Raw genomic sequence first — 15,440 nt, 5'->3', positions numbered from 1 at the left:
GGAACCAGTCTGTTGTTCCATGTCCAGTTCTAACTGTTGCTTCCTGACCTGCATACAGATTTCTCAAGAGGCAGGTCAGGTGGTCTGGTATTTCCATCTCTTGAAGGATTTTCCACAGTTTGTGGTGACCCACACAGTCAAAGGCTTTGGCATAGTCAATAAAGCAGAAATCGATGTTTTTCTGGAACTTTCTTGCTTTTTCGATGATCCAGAGGATGTTGGCAATTTGATCTCTGGTTCCTCTGCCTTTTCTAAAACCAGCTTGAACGTCTGGAAGTTCACGGTTCATGTATTGCTGAAGCCTGGCTTGGAGAATTTTGAGCATTACTTTATTAGCATGTGAGATGAGTGCAATTGTGCAGTAGTTTGAGCATTCTTTGGCATTGCCCTTCTTTGGGATTGGAATGAAAACTGACCTTTGCCAGTCCTGTGGCCACTGCTGAGTTTTCCAAATTTGCTGGCATATTGAGTGTAGCACTTTCACAGCATCATCTTTCAGGATTTGAAATAGCTCAACTAGAATTCCATCACCTCCACTAGCTTTGTTCGTAGTGATGCTTTCTAAGGCCCATTTGACTTCACGTTCCAGGATGTCTGACTCTAGGTGAGTGATCACACCATCGTGATTATCTGGGTCATGAAGATCTTTTTTGTACAGTTCTTCTGTGTATTCTTGCCACCTCTTCTTAATATCTTCTGCTTATGTTACATCCCTACCATTTCTGTCCTTTATTGAGCCCATCTTTGCATGAAATATTCCCTTGGTATCTCTAATTTTCTTGAAGAGATCTCTAGTGTTTCCCATTCTATTGTTTTCCTCTATTTCTTTGCATTGATCACTGAGGAAGGCTTTCTTATCTCTTCTTGCTATTTTTTGGAATTCTGCATTCGGATAGGTATGTCTTTTCTTTTCTCCTTTGCTTTTCGCTTCCCTTCTTTTCACAGCTATTTGTAAGGCCTCCTCAGACAGCCATTTTGCTTTTTTTGATTTCTTTTTCTTGGGGATGGTCTTGATCCCTGTCTCCTGTACAGTGTCACGAACCTCCGTCCATAGTTCATCAGGCAGTCTGTCTGTCAGATCTAATCCCTTAAATCTATTTCTCACTTCCACTGTTTGATTTAGGTCATACCTGAATGGTCTAGTTGTTTTCTCCACTTTCTTCAATTTCAGTCTGAATTTGGCAATAAGGAGTTCATGATCTGAGCCACAGTTAGCTCCCGGTCTTATTTTTGCTGACTGTATAGAGCTTCTCCATCTGCAAAGAATATAATCAATCTGATTTCAGTATTGACCATCTGGTGATGTCCATGTGTAGAGTGTTCTTTTGTGTTGTATATTTAGCATATGTAGGGACACAAGGGAATGTTTTCAAGATTGTTGAATTTTTCTAGTTAAACTTGTGTGCTTTGATAGTGCCATGATCCCTGGGTCATGCCCAAAACATGTAGTATAATGCTGGACATGAACTTTGGAAAGAAGACCCACATAAGTTAAATTTTGTAAAACTAGTTTAGCCCCATTGGTAGCAGGCAACAAAACTAGCCTTCCTTTGAAGGTTAACTGTATCATAATTCTTAACATTTCTTGAATGTTCTCTCCATGTGGACCAATATGCTTTACAAACATTATTCAAATGTTATCTTGTTTAATCTTTATAACCCACTGGGATAGTTAACATTTTATCCTCATTTTACAAATGAACAAATTCAGTGTTAAGTAATGTACTCACAGTAACACTACTAACAATGGAATTGAAATTCAAACCAAGGATGTTTAACTCCAGAGCCTATGTTCTTAATCACTATGCCATGCTGCCTCATTTAAGCACTAAGCTTCAGAGAATTGAAAACATTTTAATTATATATAAATATTTTTAATTTGTTTAATTTAATTTATATAATTATATATGGCTTCCCAGGAGGTACAGTGGTGAAGAATCTTCCTGCCAATGCAGGAGGTGCAAGAGATGTTGCTTTGATTCCTGGGTCAGGAAGGTCTCCTGGAGAAGGAAATGGCAGCTCACTCCAGTATTCTTGCTTGGAAAATTCCACAGACAAAGGAGTCTGGCAGGCTACAGTCCATGGGGTCACAAAGAGTCAGACACAACTGAGCACACACACACACATACGTGTATATATATTTATATATGTATGTAACTGTATATACGTGTGCACCATGATATATCAATTATTGTCCACAGTCATCTTGAAAACCATTTTTGGGGAATCTGGTTAATACCTGAGACCTGGTCTGGATATCAGAGCTGGAAAATGGGCTGCATCCCTGTACGCCTCACATCTGCTCTCACACAGGCAGCAGGTGTCAGAGCAACCTGGGATTAAGCTGAGTGTCTGCACTTAAAGGAGGCTAGAGTCATTTTACTTGTGCTGTAGGAACAGGATATCCAGTGTCAAAAATGACCACATCTCCCAACCTCTTCTCACAGGAGTGGCTCAAGTGTTAAATAGACTCGATGGGAAACCTTTCGATGATGCTGATCAACGACTTTTCGAGGTAAGAAAATAAATGTCTGAACCAGGGGTTATAGCTGAGTCAGTAGTAGTCTCCTGGTTACAGCTTGCTCACATTAGGAAGGATAAATAATTATTAATTGACAACTTTTAATCATTATACTTTGACAGCATGATGAAATTTAAATGAAGATTTAAAGAATGTATCAGTGTTTAGGTAAGATTTGATTCTGTTTTTCATGAATCAGTTTTTTTTTTTTTTTTTAATCCTAATTGATTGTTTTTTATGGGATTGAACTGCCTTCTTCTCTCTGAAGTGTAAATCGCCTTATCTTTTTCTTGTTCGTGTGCATTCAGCCTTGAGGCCTCTAGCCAGCTCTGCCAGGGGCGCTGCCATCCCCTCTCTTCTGTCTCCAACCTTCCATGTATTTACTCCTGTCTGCCCTCAGCTGGAGAGGTTAGCCTTGAACAGGCTTCCTAGTAGACTTTGCACCAGTAGCCAAAATGAAAACCCCATGATTATTTTTCTCTAGCTGAGAGTACCTCGGAGCTTCTTTACTAACTGACTCAAAATCTGAATCCTGCGTCCCCTTAACATTTACCTTATGGATACAATCACTTGGTTTCTTTACCAAACTCTTTTATACCCTAGCTTTTGAAAGAGATTGCTTTTGATTAAATGGAATAAAATGACTAAAATCAGTTCACAACCTAAATAAAGTAAGAACACATTTAAATGGACTATATGTTTCTAAATGTATAAAGTTATTTCTTCACAATAACATTAAATTAATAATTTTTCTCTTGTGCAGTGTGAGCGATAAAGCTGTTACATGACAATAGTAATTAAGAATTTTAATGTACATATTTCCCTAAGGCCTACCTCTGTGTACAATAAAATTACATTTTCAGGCCCATTCCTGATGCCTGTCTGCTTTTATATTAGATTATGCCAATGAGTTATTGCAATTTTTAATTAGTGAACTCTCTCTTTCCTAGGCTTTTGTCATCTTTTGTGGCCTTGGCATCAACAATACAATTATGTACGATCAAGTGAAGAAGTCATGGGCCAAGCAGTCCGTGGCTCTTGATGTAAGTTGCAATATAGTTATGTCAGAACTTATGCTAAAAGCTCTAATCTTTGAGGGGGAAAAAGTCCTTGCTATGGAGTTTAGCTTTTCAAGTTTTAATTATTTATTTATGGGGTCAAATTTTAGTGTCAAGGATTTGAATTTGATGAAAGCTATAGACCCTCTCTAGAAAAATATACATGTGCACGTAGTTTTACATATACTTTCAAGGATTATAATTCAGGGATAATCACAGATCCCCTGCAGCCCAGCCATATATGTTGTATAATGCATGAGTGCTCAGTTGTGTCTGACTCTCGGTGACCCCATAGACTGTAGCTCGCCAGGCTCCTCTGTCCGTGGAATTTTCCAGGTAAGAATACTGCAGTTCATTGCCATTTCCTACTTTTTACCTACTCTTTACCATTGCACCGCCTGTGTATGGTTATTATAAGTACAGATTTAAAATTTTAGGTTTGTTAAAAGGGATGATCCAAAATTAATTTGTCAGGATTTAAAATATATTATGAATGTATTTTGAATATATATAGATAATCTGGGAATTCACAACTTTTATTACTGTAAAAAAACTCCACTGTGATAATGTGTGATGAGGATGGGGGAAACTGATCTTGTCACCTTGCAAGCCCCCCACCCTTCCCCACCACAGACACGAGCATCCCGCTGAGAACTCGGCCCTGTTTCCCGGGCCTGTATTCCATCTCGCCTCAGACCCACCAAGTTCTAAAAGTATAGCTCTAGTCTCCCCTGAATCCCAGCTTGTTTAGACCCAATACCTATTTTTTTTCCAACTTCTATTAGCAAAGATTTTATTTATGTCTATAAAATAAGTTTGGCTTCTCTGGTGGCTCATATAGTAAAGAATATGCTTGCAATGTAGGAGACCCAGATTCAATCTCTAGATTGGGCAGATCCCCTGGAGAAGGAAATGGCCACCCACTCCAAAATTCTTTCCTGGAGAATTCCATGGACAGAGGAGACTGGTGGGCTACAATCCTGGGGTCGCAAGAGTCAGACATGACTGAGCGACTCACCCACATGAGATAAGTAGAGCAGATAAAATGTCAATGTCCAGTAACATTATACGGTACAGTATGATATAGGACATGTACAATCTTCAAAATACTCCGTGTATCAAGTGAGACATTGTTAGGAAGAGAAAACCAAGGAAGAGGGTAAATAGGCAAGTGAGTGATACCTGCGGAATTCTGGTTTAAGGTTTAGAAGACTTAAAATTAACAGCCAACCGTCTATGTGGGGCTTCCCTAGTATCTCAGCTGGTAAAGCAGGAGACCCCCAGGTCAATACCTGGGTCAGGAAGATCCCCTGGAGAAGCGATAGGCAACCCACTCCAGTATTCTTGCCTAGAGAATCCCCATGGACAGAGGAGCCTGGCAGGCTGCAGTCCATGGGGTCGCAAAGAGTCGAACACTAAGCTTAGCATAACCATCTATATACTTTCCCTTCCTAACCAGACCATGACGTCTGGAAGCAACAAGAATCTGTGTCTTTTTTTTTTTTTTGCAACCATATTCCCAGAGTCTAGCCGGTACTTTGGTATTTATTGAATGGTTTTGGATGAATAGATGAAGGGGAAAAAGAAGGAGGGAGGAAAGAATGGAAGGAAGGGATTTTTTGCTCTCCATCTGAGATAGTCCTGCTTTGTTTATATGTAACATCTCTCCAGTAAGCAATAAACACAAATATCTACAGGTTGAGTTAATATACAGGTGAGCTTTAAACATGCAGCCAGCGAATAAGAATCACTAGTAGAACATTAAGGTCTGTGTGCAGACCTGTTTTTAAACGCTGGCTCTGTCACCTGCCTCAATGAGATGATACATGTGAAGATTTTAGGATGTGGTCAATAAAGTATGACAATAACAACAGTCACTTTATTACTTATAATTGTGTTTTTATTACTGAGAAATTATCATGAATTGGAAGAAAGAGCAAAAGACAGGAATTTGGAACAGCAAATGTTGAGTCATGCCTCCTTCACTCTCATTGAATTCAGATCTCTAGAGTTACTTCATCCATTGTTTCAGAATTTCTGAAACGATAAAAAGAACTCACTATAAACTAGCCCCACTTAAACCCTACTTCATATTGCTATGATGGAATTCTCTCTCTCACACACACACAGAACCTCTCATTCTCTCACTCCTTGCCAACCTCCCAGTGGCTACTGAAGAGGGCTCAGATAACTGGATTGAAGCATGAATGGCAATTTACCAATGAAAGTCAGCATTCTCACTGGTTCCACTGCTTTTTAAAAAATTGAAATCTAGTTGATTTATAATGCTGTGTTAGTTTCTGGTATACAGCAAAATGATTCAGTTATTTAGATCATCTTTTCCAGATTCTTTTCCATTATAGGCTATTGTAACTTATTGAATATAGCTCCTTGTGCCATGCAGTAGGGCCTTGTTCTTTATCTATGTGATATATATGGTGCTGTGTCTCTATCCACCCCCCCCAGCCTTTCCCCTTTGGTAATCCTAAGTTTGTTTTCTATATCTGTGAGTCTATTTCTGTTTTGTAAATAAGTTCATTTTTGTAAATAAGTTCATTTAAACGATTCCACATAAAAGTGATGTAATATTGTTAGAACAGGCAAGTTGCTAGATATGAACAGAGAAAGGGGGGCGTGGGCCAAATGGAAGGAAGCCATACACCTTGTGAACAACGGGGATCTATGGGCAGACAAAGAAAAACAGGAACATCCAGACTGACAGGAAACCGCACATTTTGGGGTGACAAAGGTCCTGGAGGAAAAAGATCTATCTGACTTACTTCGTTTTCACTGGTACCACTTAATTATCTACCTACCCGACCTAGGGAACCCCACGATTCCCATTACCTAGAAAGTGCTAATATCGTAGTCTCCTGACCCAATAATTGATCATCTGAGTTCATAGTCAGCACCCTCTCGTTTGCGTGACTCAGATACCTCTTGTCCTTAGACACAAAAATTACTCCTGACACTCCCAAATTTTCAGCACAACTCCGAGCCTTGTAACAATCTCACCTTTTAGAGGCTGATTTATTTGTATGGACTTGTATGCTCCTTGTGCTTTATTTGTGCCAATGTCAGAAATAACATTCCCAGTCAGAATTCTGCTGTTGCCATCTTGGTTTTGTCCCTTTACCTCCACTCAACCCCTACCCCACCAGTCACTAAACTCTGTAATAATCGAGGGGTATCCACCGCCCTCCCTAGCCCAGGAATCCATATGCAAGAATATCTGGAAGGATTTCTTATCTCAGAACTTTATGAAGACAATATGATAGTTTGAGAGCAACTAAACGCAAACTGTGGAATGAGATCTACATATGCTATAATATACATTAGCTTCTGAATGGATCTGTAGTTTAAAATTATGTATTTATAAATATTATACATGAAGATGAATAGTGTAATATTTACATAAATATTTAATAGAATTATGTATCTATATCTATGTACTTAAGTCAGCGTAGTTCAATGAGGGATGTGAGGTACTTTGCAAGAAAACTTAGCAAGCCTTTTAAAGGGTAAAATAGCAACAAAAACAATAATAACATTAACAGGGAAGAGTGAAAGAGAGAGGGAGAACATGAGAGCAAGCGAGAGGCCGTGTAAGCCAGGAGGACAGAACCCTGCTGGGGACAGAACAGCAGTGCTCTCCTTGTATCGTCTCCCCCAGGACAGGACCTGGGCTCCTCCACTCCCCTTACCCCATCGTGGCCAAGCAAAGCTTCCCCACTTGGATCAGGACAGGTTCCTCTTGTGCTGTCTCATATTTGCTTATTCTCTCCAGTTTTTATTCTTGTCCCAAGATCTATGTCTAAGTGTGGCTTTCTCCTTCCCCTGATCTTACTACAGTGTCTTTTTTTTTCAGTTGGTAATGAGAGTGGAAGGAAGTAATCTGGCTTTCTCCTTCCCCTAATCTTACTACAGTGTCTTTTTTTTTCAGTTGGTAATGAGAGTGGAAGGAAGTAATCTAGGCCGCAGCCCCCAGTGACAGTATCCCCACCCCTACCGCACCTCCCACCCGCTAACCTGTCCCTCCCCAGCGGGAGGCGCCGGAGCTCCTGGCCTGGAGAGGTCTGTGAATACACGCCTTCCTGCTGCCCTTAAGACTGGAGAGAAGGCACAACGTTCTCTTCTTCCGTTCAAAAAGTCTTTCCCCGGGCACTTTAAATAAAAATACCGTTTCGGTACATCCTCAGGAAGTAAACCTTCTCCAAATAAGTTCTCTGGAAAGGCTAATCCTCACAGGTGCTCCCAGAAATGTTCAGAGCTCACTGCTGCTGCTGCTGCTTCTGCTAAGTCACTTCAGTCGTGTCTGACTCTGTGCGACCCCATAGACGGCAGCCCATCAGGCTCCCCTGTCCCTGGGATTCTCCAGGCAAGAACACTGCAGTGGGGTGCCACTTCCTTCTCCAATGCATGAAAGTGAAAAGTGAAAGTGAAGTCACTCAGTCGTGTCCGACCCTCAGCGACCCATGGACTGCAGCCTTCCAGGCTCCTCCATCCATGGGATTTTCCAGGCAAGAGTACTGGAGTGGGGTGCCATTTCCTTCTCCATTGCATGAAAGTGAAAAGTGAAGTCGCTCAGTCATGTCCAACTCTAGCGACCCCATGGACTACAGCCTACCAGGCTCCTCCGTCCATGGGATTTTCTAGGCCAAATTACTGGAGTGGGGTGCCATTGCCTTCTCCGTGCCTTCTCCTAGAGGTACACTTTTAAGACAGGGCCCCCACTGCCATCCATTTTCCCCTGTAGAAGGCAGCTTCGGGCTTTATCCCAGTGAAAGGCAGTGCAGGGAGAAGATTTAAAGCCTTTGGCATTAGTCTGGTTAGGATTGAATCCTGGTTTAGTAGCTGTTGATCTTGGACAAGCTACTAACCCTCTCAGTCTTAGTTTTTTTCATATGTTAAATGGATATGCTAAGAAAGTTGCTTTGACAGTTAAATCGAGTAGGATAAAAGCTGGAGAAAATAAGCAAATGTGAGAAACACCAGAAGAACGGTCCGATTTGAGTGGGGAACATTTGCTTGGCCATGATAGGATAAGGAGAGTGGGTGAGCCCAGGTCCTAGGGGAGATGATACAAGGATAGCACTGCATTGGTTCCGTGCCCCTGGCTTGCACGCCCTCTCACTTACTCTCAGTTAAATAACACAGGGAGGTGTTCAGAGAGAACCTTTAGTTACAGTTAGCTATTCTATTACCCAGAGTACTCACTCTCCCTAATCAGTGCCGAGTTCTGAGTCTGCTCAGCCCAAGATTTGCTGTAGAACTGCTGACTGAGGGGCTGGGCAAGAGCTGTAATTTTTGCCTCTTTTATTACAAAGATCATTTCCAGCTTGAAGTGTGAGCTGAAAACAGGTCAGTCATTTCCTGATTCCTTGACAGAATTCCCCATGACTAAAACAGCATGTAAGTCATCAAAAGTTGCACACGTCCAAGGGCAAAGCCTCTCCCAAAAGATGTGCCATGCTGACAATTTCAGCTCATTTTAGCTTACTTCACAAATGGTGAAAAGTAGAACTATAAACATACAAAATATTTTCTATTTTTCTGGCCTTTAAAAATGAAGTGACTAACACTTTATCTGGATTTTGCTTAACAGGTGAATTAGAAACTTTGTTTATACACTTTATAAACAGGTAAATTATAAATTAATTACTTTTCTGATTGCTTTCCTTAATTGTTCATAATTTAGTTATGTATTTCTATTGTTAAGTTCTTTTGTTCCTAAATATATGAAATTAATACTGAGGCTTTTAGAAAACAGAGATGCTCTTAAAGCTGAATAACAGAACAAAAAGGAATTTCCCATCATGTTTAATAACTTTACTTCTATGATCTTGATTTCCATTTTGCATGAGCAGCAGAAATTTCACAAGAAATGTACTGACGTGTGTTTACATTTTCTGACAGTAAGGATCCTAAAGTGGGAAAACTTTACCTCTAATATAGGTAATACAGAGAAAATACAACACAACTGTAGATATACGATATTACTTTTTCATTTTGAACATCAAGAATTGTCCTTTGGAGTGTCTTTCATAGAGACTGCAAATGAAGAGTTATCTAACACTGATGAGAAATTTTCCAAGAAATATAAAATCAGGATATTAGGGACACTTTATATACATAGGGCTTCCCTGGTGGCTCAGCGATAAAGAATCTGCCTGCAATGCAGGAGATCCGGGGTTTGAGCCCTGGGTTGGGAAGATCGCCTGAAAGAGGGCAAGGCAACCCACTCCAGTACTGCTGCCTAGAGAATCCCACAGATAGAGGAGCCTGGGGCAGCGGCGGGTGGCTGCTGTCCATAGGGTCACACAGAGTCCAACACGACTGCAGCGACTAAGCGCCAGCAGCAGCACACACCTTTATGATCAAAAGAGGAAAGGAATGAAGGTCAAACAGGAAGTGTGAAAAGGGCATATGCAATCAGGAGCCCTCACAAAAGCCTCTTTCATCCATTTCCTCCTTTCCAATTGCTACAGCAGTCTTCCTACTTAAAGGCTTCATTGCCTCCTGACTGAGCAAATGTAATAGCCTTCTATTTGTTCTTCCTAAACCATATTTTAGATTGCATCATTCTCCCACTCACAAACCTTAAATTATTCCCCCATTACCTATCAAAGTACAAACTTCTGGCCTTTGAGGTCCCTGGAAATCACATACCAAACAGTCTTCCTGTCTCTGGCCCTCATTTCTCTTCTCAGAGTATTCTGTGCTAATTACAAAACTCAGCTACATCATAGTCTACAAATCAACCACCTGCTTCTCTGCCCTCTGATTTTTGTTCTAACATCCTCTCCACTTTATTCTGTTCTGGTTATGCCATCTCCCCTCAAAACTGTCCCATCATTCAAAGCTTGATTTACATGTAATCTTCTCTGTATAAAGCTTCTGATCTCATGGTTATATGTTCCTCTCTTTGCCCTATATTGCAGTTAATGGCGAGTCTATGTTTTCCTCTGTTAGAACGTGTGTCCATCAAAGCATATGATCATGTCTTAGCTACCTTTTATTCCGTTTGATGTTTTATATAAATATAATGGTACTCAATACAAGTATATTGAATAAATGAAGGTGTGCAGCCATGAATTTCTCCATGAGAAATCTCCTAAACTCCAAGAGGAGATTTCTCTCTAACTGGGTGATTGAAAATGTTAGACTCCTAAGATGCCAGCAGAATGCCATTTGATTCTTTCTCACCCCTCTTCCTTTAAACTTACTCTGCTAAATCAGTCTTCCCTACTCCAGGGTGAACTCTGGTAGATTCTACGGCTCTTCTGACATACTCAGGAGTTATACCGCCCCTGAGCTTTTCCCCGTGTTTAGGATAAGAAGCCTGTGGCCAGGAGAGGGTCATTTGTTGTTCAGTCACTAAGTTGTGTCTGACTCTTTGCGACCCCACGGACTGTAGCACGACAGGTTTCCCTATCCCTCACCATCTCCCGGAGTTTGCTCAAACTCATGTCCATTGAGTCCATTGAGTCGGACACGGAGAGGGTCATAGTGAGTCTCGTTACTCTTCCTCAGTTCACTTCCTCCCCCAAGACAGATGCAGGGAGGTCGGAAGAGAGGGCAAAGCTGTACTTGACAGATGCTCCCCTAATTTGGTTTCAGGGCCCTCTGTATCAAACACCAACATTCTCTTTTTATCATGAGTTGCTTTTATGAATTCTTCAGAGGACTCTTAGGACTAGCAACCTCCTGATGGCAGTCCCTGATATGGGTGTGCCTCTCCTGATGACTGGTTATAATCCCCCCTCAGCCCCTGGCTTCCAGGGGCCCATCCACACCCTTCTTCATGGGGATCATCTCACTCTTCCAGGAATTCCTCTTGGTCAAGGCCTATTTTTGTTTTTTTATTTTTAACTGTGGTAAAATAGACACAGCATAAAATTTACTATTTTTAATTATACAGTTCAGTGGCATTAAGTACATTCACATTGTTATGCAACCATCACCATCATCCATCGCCAGAACTTTTTCATCTTCCCAAAGTGAAAGTCTGTGCCCATTAAACATTAACTCCTCATTTTTCCTTGCATGGAGCCATGACAACCACCATTCTCCTTTTCATCTATGTATTTCTCTGCTCAGGGTGCCTCATATAGCAAAATCTTAATTGTCCATGTGCAACTGGCTTATTTCACTTAGCATAATATTTTCAAGAGTCATCTATATTGAAACGTGTCCAAATGTTCTTCCTTTTTAAGGCTGATATATGATTCCATTATATGTGTCTATTACATGTGTTCATTCATTCATCTGTTGATAAACACTTGGGTTGCTTTCAGGTCAAAGTCCTTTTAAACCTGGATATCTTTCATAGATCCATTTGATCTGTGGGGAAAATCACATGTTTTCAACCATTAGATTGACGTGCAAGTCCTCCTCAAAACACCTCTCTCTTTATGCTCACTAACTTCTTCAGTTTTCAGGTGTGAATCAGGTACCAGTCTCTGTTCCCACACTACACTAAGGTGAAAGACACAGGAGGTCCCCCAAATGATTCTCTGGAAGGAACTCTCAAGAAACCCTAAGATATCCTCAATATGCACACTCAGTTGCTCAGTGGTGTCTGACTCTTTGCGACCCTTTGGACCGTAGGTCACCAGGCTCCTCTGTCCATGGGATTCTTCAGGCAAGAATACTGGAGTGGGTTGCCATGCCTTCCTCCAGGGGCTCTTCCTGACCCAGGGATCGAATCTCATTGGCAGATGGATTCTTTACCACTGAGCCATCAGGGAAGCCCATCTCCTCAATATGGGGCTCTCATAAACTGTTATCCTTTTTACACAATGCAGAGCGGGAAACAAGCCCCTCAACTTGGAGGCAGGAGAGCTAGTTTGGGGCACCTTCTTTCCTCGATGGCCTGGCACTCCCTTTAGAACCTACTACCTATTAGTCTCAACTATAAACTCAGGCAGAAAGAGTTTCATTTAACATCCTATTTTGTCTACCAAAATAGTTTTTTCTAGATCAAGTTACTGTCAGACCACAATCCAATGACTGCCCAAATGGTAAGTATCAACCCTGGAAAGACCCTTGTTTATTTCTAGGTACAGTGGATACAAGTTTGCAGTTACAAAGCCAAATGCAATGCACCAGCAAAAATAGAATTATTCCCACTTGGAAATTCTTTTTTATTGACAATATGTTGGATTATGTAAACACTTCTTTTGGAGAAAAGAAAAAAGGAAACACAAATTACTCTCTTCAAATGGTTTTGTACTAATTAATTCCCTGTTGTGGCCACTACTACACCATTTATTGTTCAGTGGCTCAGTCATGTCTGACTTTTTGTGACCCCATGGACTGCAGCACACCAGGCTTCCCTGTCCTTCACCATCTCCCAGAGCTTGTCAAACTCATGGCCATTGAATTGGTGATGCCATCCAACCATCTCATCCTCTGTCATCCCATTCTCCTTCTGCTTTCAATCTTTCCCGGCTTCAGGGTCTTTTCAAATGAGTTGGCCTTTGCATCAGGTGGCCAAAGTATTGGAGCTTTAGTTTCAGCATCAGTCCTTCCAATGAATATTCGGTGTTGAGTTCCTTTAGGATTGACTGGTTTGATCTCCTTTAAGTCGAAGGGACTCTCAAGAGTCTTCTCCAACACCACAGTTCAAAAGCATCAATTCTTCAGTGCTCAGCCTTCTTTATGGTCCAACTCTCACATCCATACATGACTACTGGAAAAACCATAGATTTGACTATTTGGACCTTTGTCAGCAAAGTAATGTCTCTGCTTTTTAATATGCTGTCTAGGTTTGTCATAGCTTTTCCTCCAAGAAGCAAGTGTCTTTTAATTTCATGGCTGGAGTCACCATCTGCACTGGTTTTTGAGCCCCCCAAAATCAAGTCTCTCACCGTTTCCCCATCTATTCACCATGAAGTGATGGGACCAGATGCCATGATCTTAATTTTTGGATGTTTAGTTTTAAGCCAGCTTTTTCACTCTCCTCTTTCACCTTCATCAAGAGGCTCTTTAGTTCCTCTTTGCTTTCTGCCATAAGGGTGGTGTCGTCTGCATATCTGAGGTTGTTGATATTTCTCCCGGCAATCTTGATTCCAGCTTGTGCTTCATTCAGCCTGGCATTTCTCATGATGTATGCTGCACATAAGTTAAATAAGCAGAGTGACAGTATACTGCCTTGATGTACTCCTTTCCCAATTTTGAACCAATCCATTGTTCCATGTCTGGTTCTAACTGTTGCTTCCTGACCTGCATACAGGTTTCACAGGAGGCAGGTAAGGTGGTCTGGTATTCCCATCTCTTTCAGAATTTTCCACAGTTTGTTGTGACACACACAGTCAAAGGCTTCAGCATAGTCAGTAAAGCAGAAATAGATGTTTTTCTGGAACTCTCTTGCTTTTTTGATGATCCAACTGATGTTGGCAATTTGATCTCTGGTTCTTCTGCCTTTCCTAAATCCAGCTTGAACACCTGAAAGTTCATGGTTTATGTACTGTTGAAGCCTCGCTTGTAGAATTTTGAGCATTACTTTTCTAGCCTGTAAGATGAGTGCAATTGTGTAGTAGCTTGAACATTCTCTGGCATTGCCTTTCTTTGGGATTGGAATGAAAACTGACCTTTTCCAGTCCTGTGGCCACTGCTGAGTTTTCCAAATTTGCTGGCATATTGAGTGCAGCACTTTCACATTATAAGTTACCTTAAAAAAAAAAAAAAAAAAAAAGATTTGGAAGCTGTTCTCTCTGAAAATTCCAGGGTCTTATTGAGTTGGTTCATTAATATAAGTTTATGATCGTGCATGTGTGCTCAGCCATGTGCGACTCTTTGTGACCCCATAGACTGTAGCCTGCCACTCTCCTCTGTCCATGGAATTCTCCAGGCAAGAATACTGGAGTGGCTTGCCATGCCCTTCTCCAGGGGATCTTCCAGCCCCAAGGATCGAAATTTTGTCTCCTGTGTCTCCTGCAATGACAGGCAAATCTTTTTTTTTTTTCCCCCACTTTATTAATTGAAGGATAATTGCTTTACAAAATTTTGTGGTTTTCTGTCAAACATCAGCAAGAATCAGCCATAGGCATTCCCATGTCCTCTCTCTCCCAAACCCCTCTCCTCACCCTGCCTCCCATCTCCCTCCCCATCCCAGAGATTGTCACAGAGCCCCTGTTTGAGTTCCCTGAGTCATACAGCAAGTTCCTGTTGGCTATCTATTCTACATATGGTATCGTAAGTTTCCATGTCACTCTCTCCATGCGTCTCTCCCTCTCCCTCCTCCCCTCCCCCCGTGTCCATAGGTCTGTTCTCTATGTCTGTTTCTCCACTGGTGCCCTGCAAATAAATTCATCAGTACCATCTTTCTAGATTCCATATATATGGGTCAGTATATGATATTTATATTTCTCTTTCTGACTTACTTCACTCTGTATAGTAGGTTCTAGGTTCATCTACCTCGTTAGAACTGACTCAGATGGGTTCCTTTTTATGGCTGAGTAATATTCCATTGTAAATATGTACTGCAGCTTCTTTATCCATTCATCTGTCAATGGACGTCTAGGTTGCTTCCAAGTCCTGGCTATTGTAATTAGTGCTGCAGTGAACACTGGGGTGCATGTGTCTTTTTCAATTTTGCTTTCCTCAGGGTATACACCTAGGAGTTTTTTGCTGGGTCATATGGTGGTTTTATTCCTCGTTTTTTAGGGAATCTCCGTACCATCTTCCACAGTAGCTGTATCCATTTACATTTCCACCAGCAATGCAAGAGAGTTCCCTTTTCTCCACACCCTCTCCCAGCATTCATTGTAGACTTTTTGATGATGGCCATTCTGACTGGTGTGAGGTGGTATCACACTGTAGTTTTAATTTGTATTTCTCTAATAGTGAGCAATGTT

General features: G+C 41.3%; 1 protein-coding gene across 1 annotated transcript in view; it reads left to right on the top strand.

The window, feature by feature from the left end:
• Window positions 1–15,440, top strand: part of PDE11A (phosphodiesterase 11A) — a 427,416-nt gene that overhangs the window by 237,570 nt on the left and 174,406 nt on the right. Inside the window, exons 8-9 of the mRNA XM_086359943.1 lie at window positions 2,448–2,515; window positions 3,472–3,564. Coding sequence (XP_086216069.1) covers window positions 2,448–2,515; window positions 3,472–3,564 — 161 coding nt within the window. The remainder of the gene's footprint in view (window positions 1–2,447; window positions 2,516–3,471; window positions 3,565–15,440) is intronic.

The sequence above is a fragment of the Bos grunniens genome, chromosome 2 (assembly GCF_055505025.1).
Source record: "Bos grunniens cultivar Pamir isolate PY7600 chromosome 2, Bosgru_T2T1.0, whole genome shotgun sequence".
NCBI classification, from domain to species: Eukaryota; Metazoa; Chordata; class Mammalia; order Artiodactyla; family Bovidae; genus Bos; species Bos grunniens.
The sequence above is the reverse complement of the archived record's forward strand: the minus strand, read 5'-3'. Positions and strand labels throughout refer to the sequence as shown.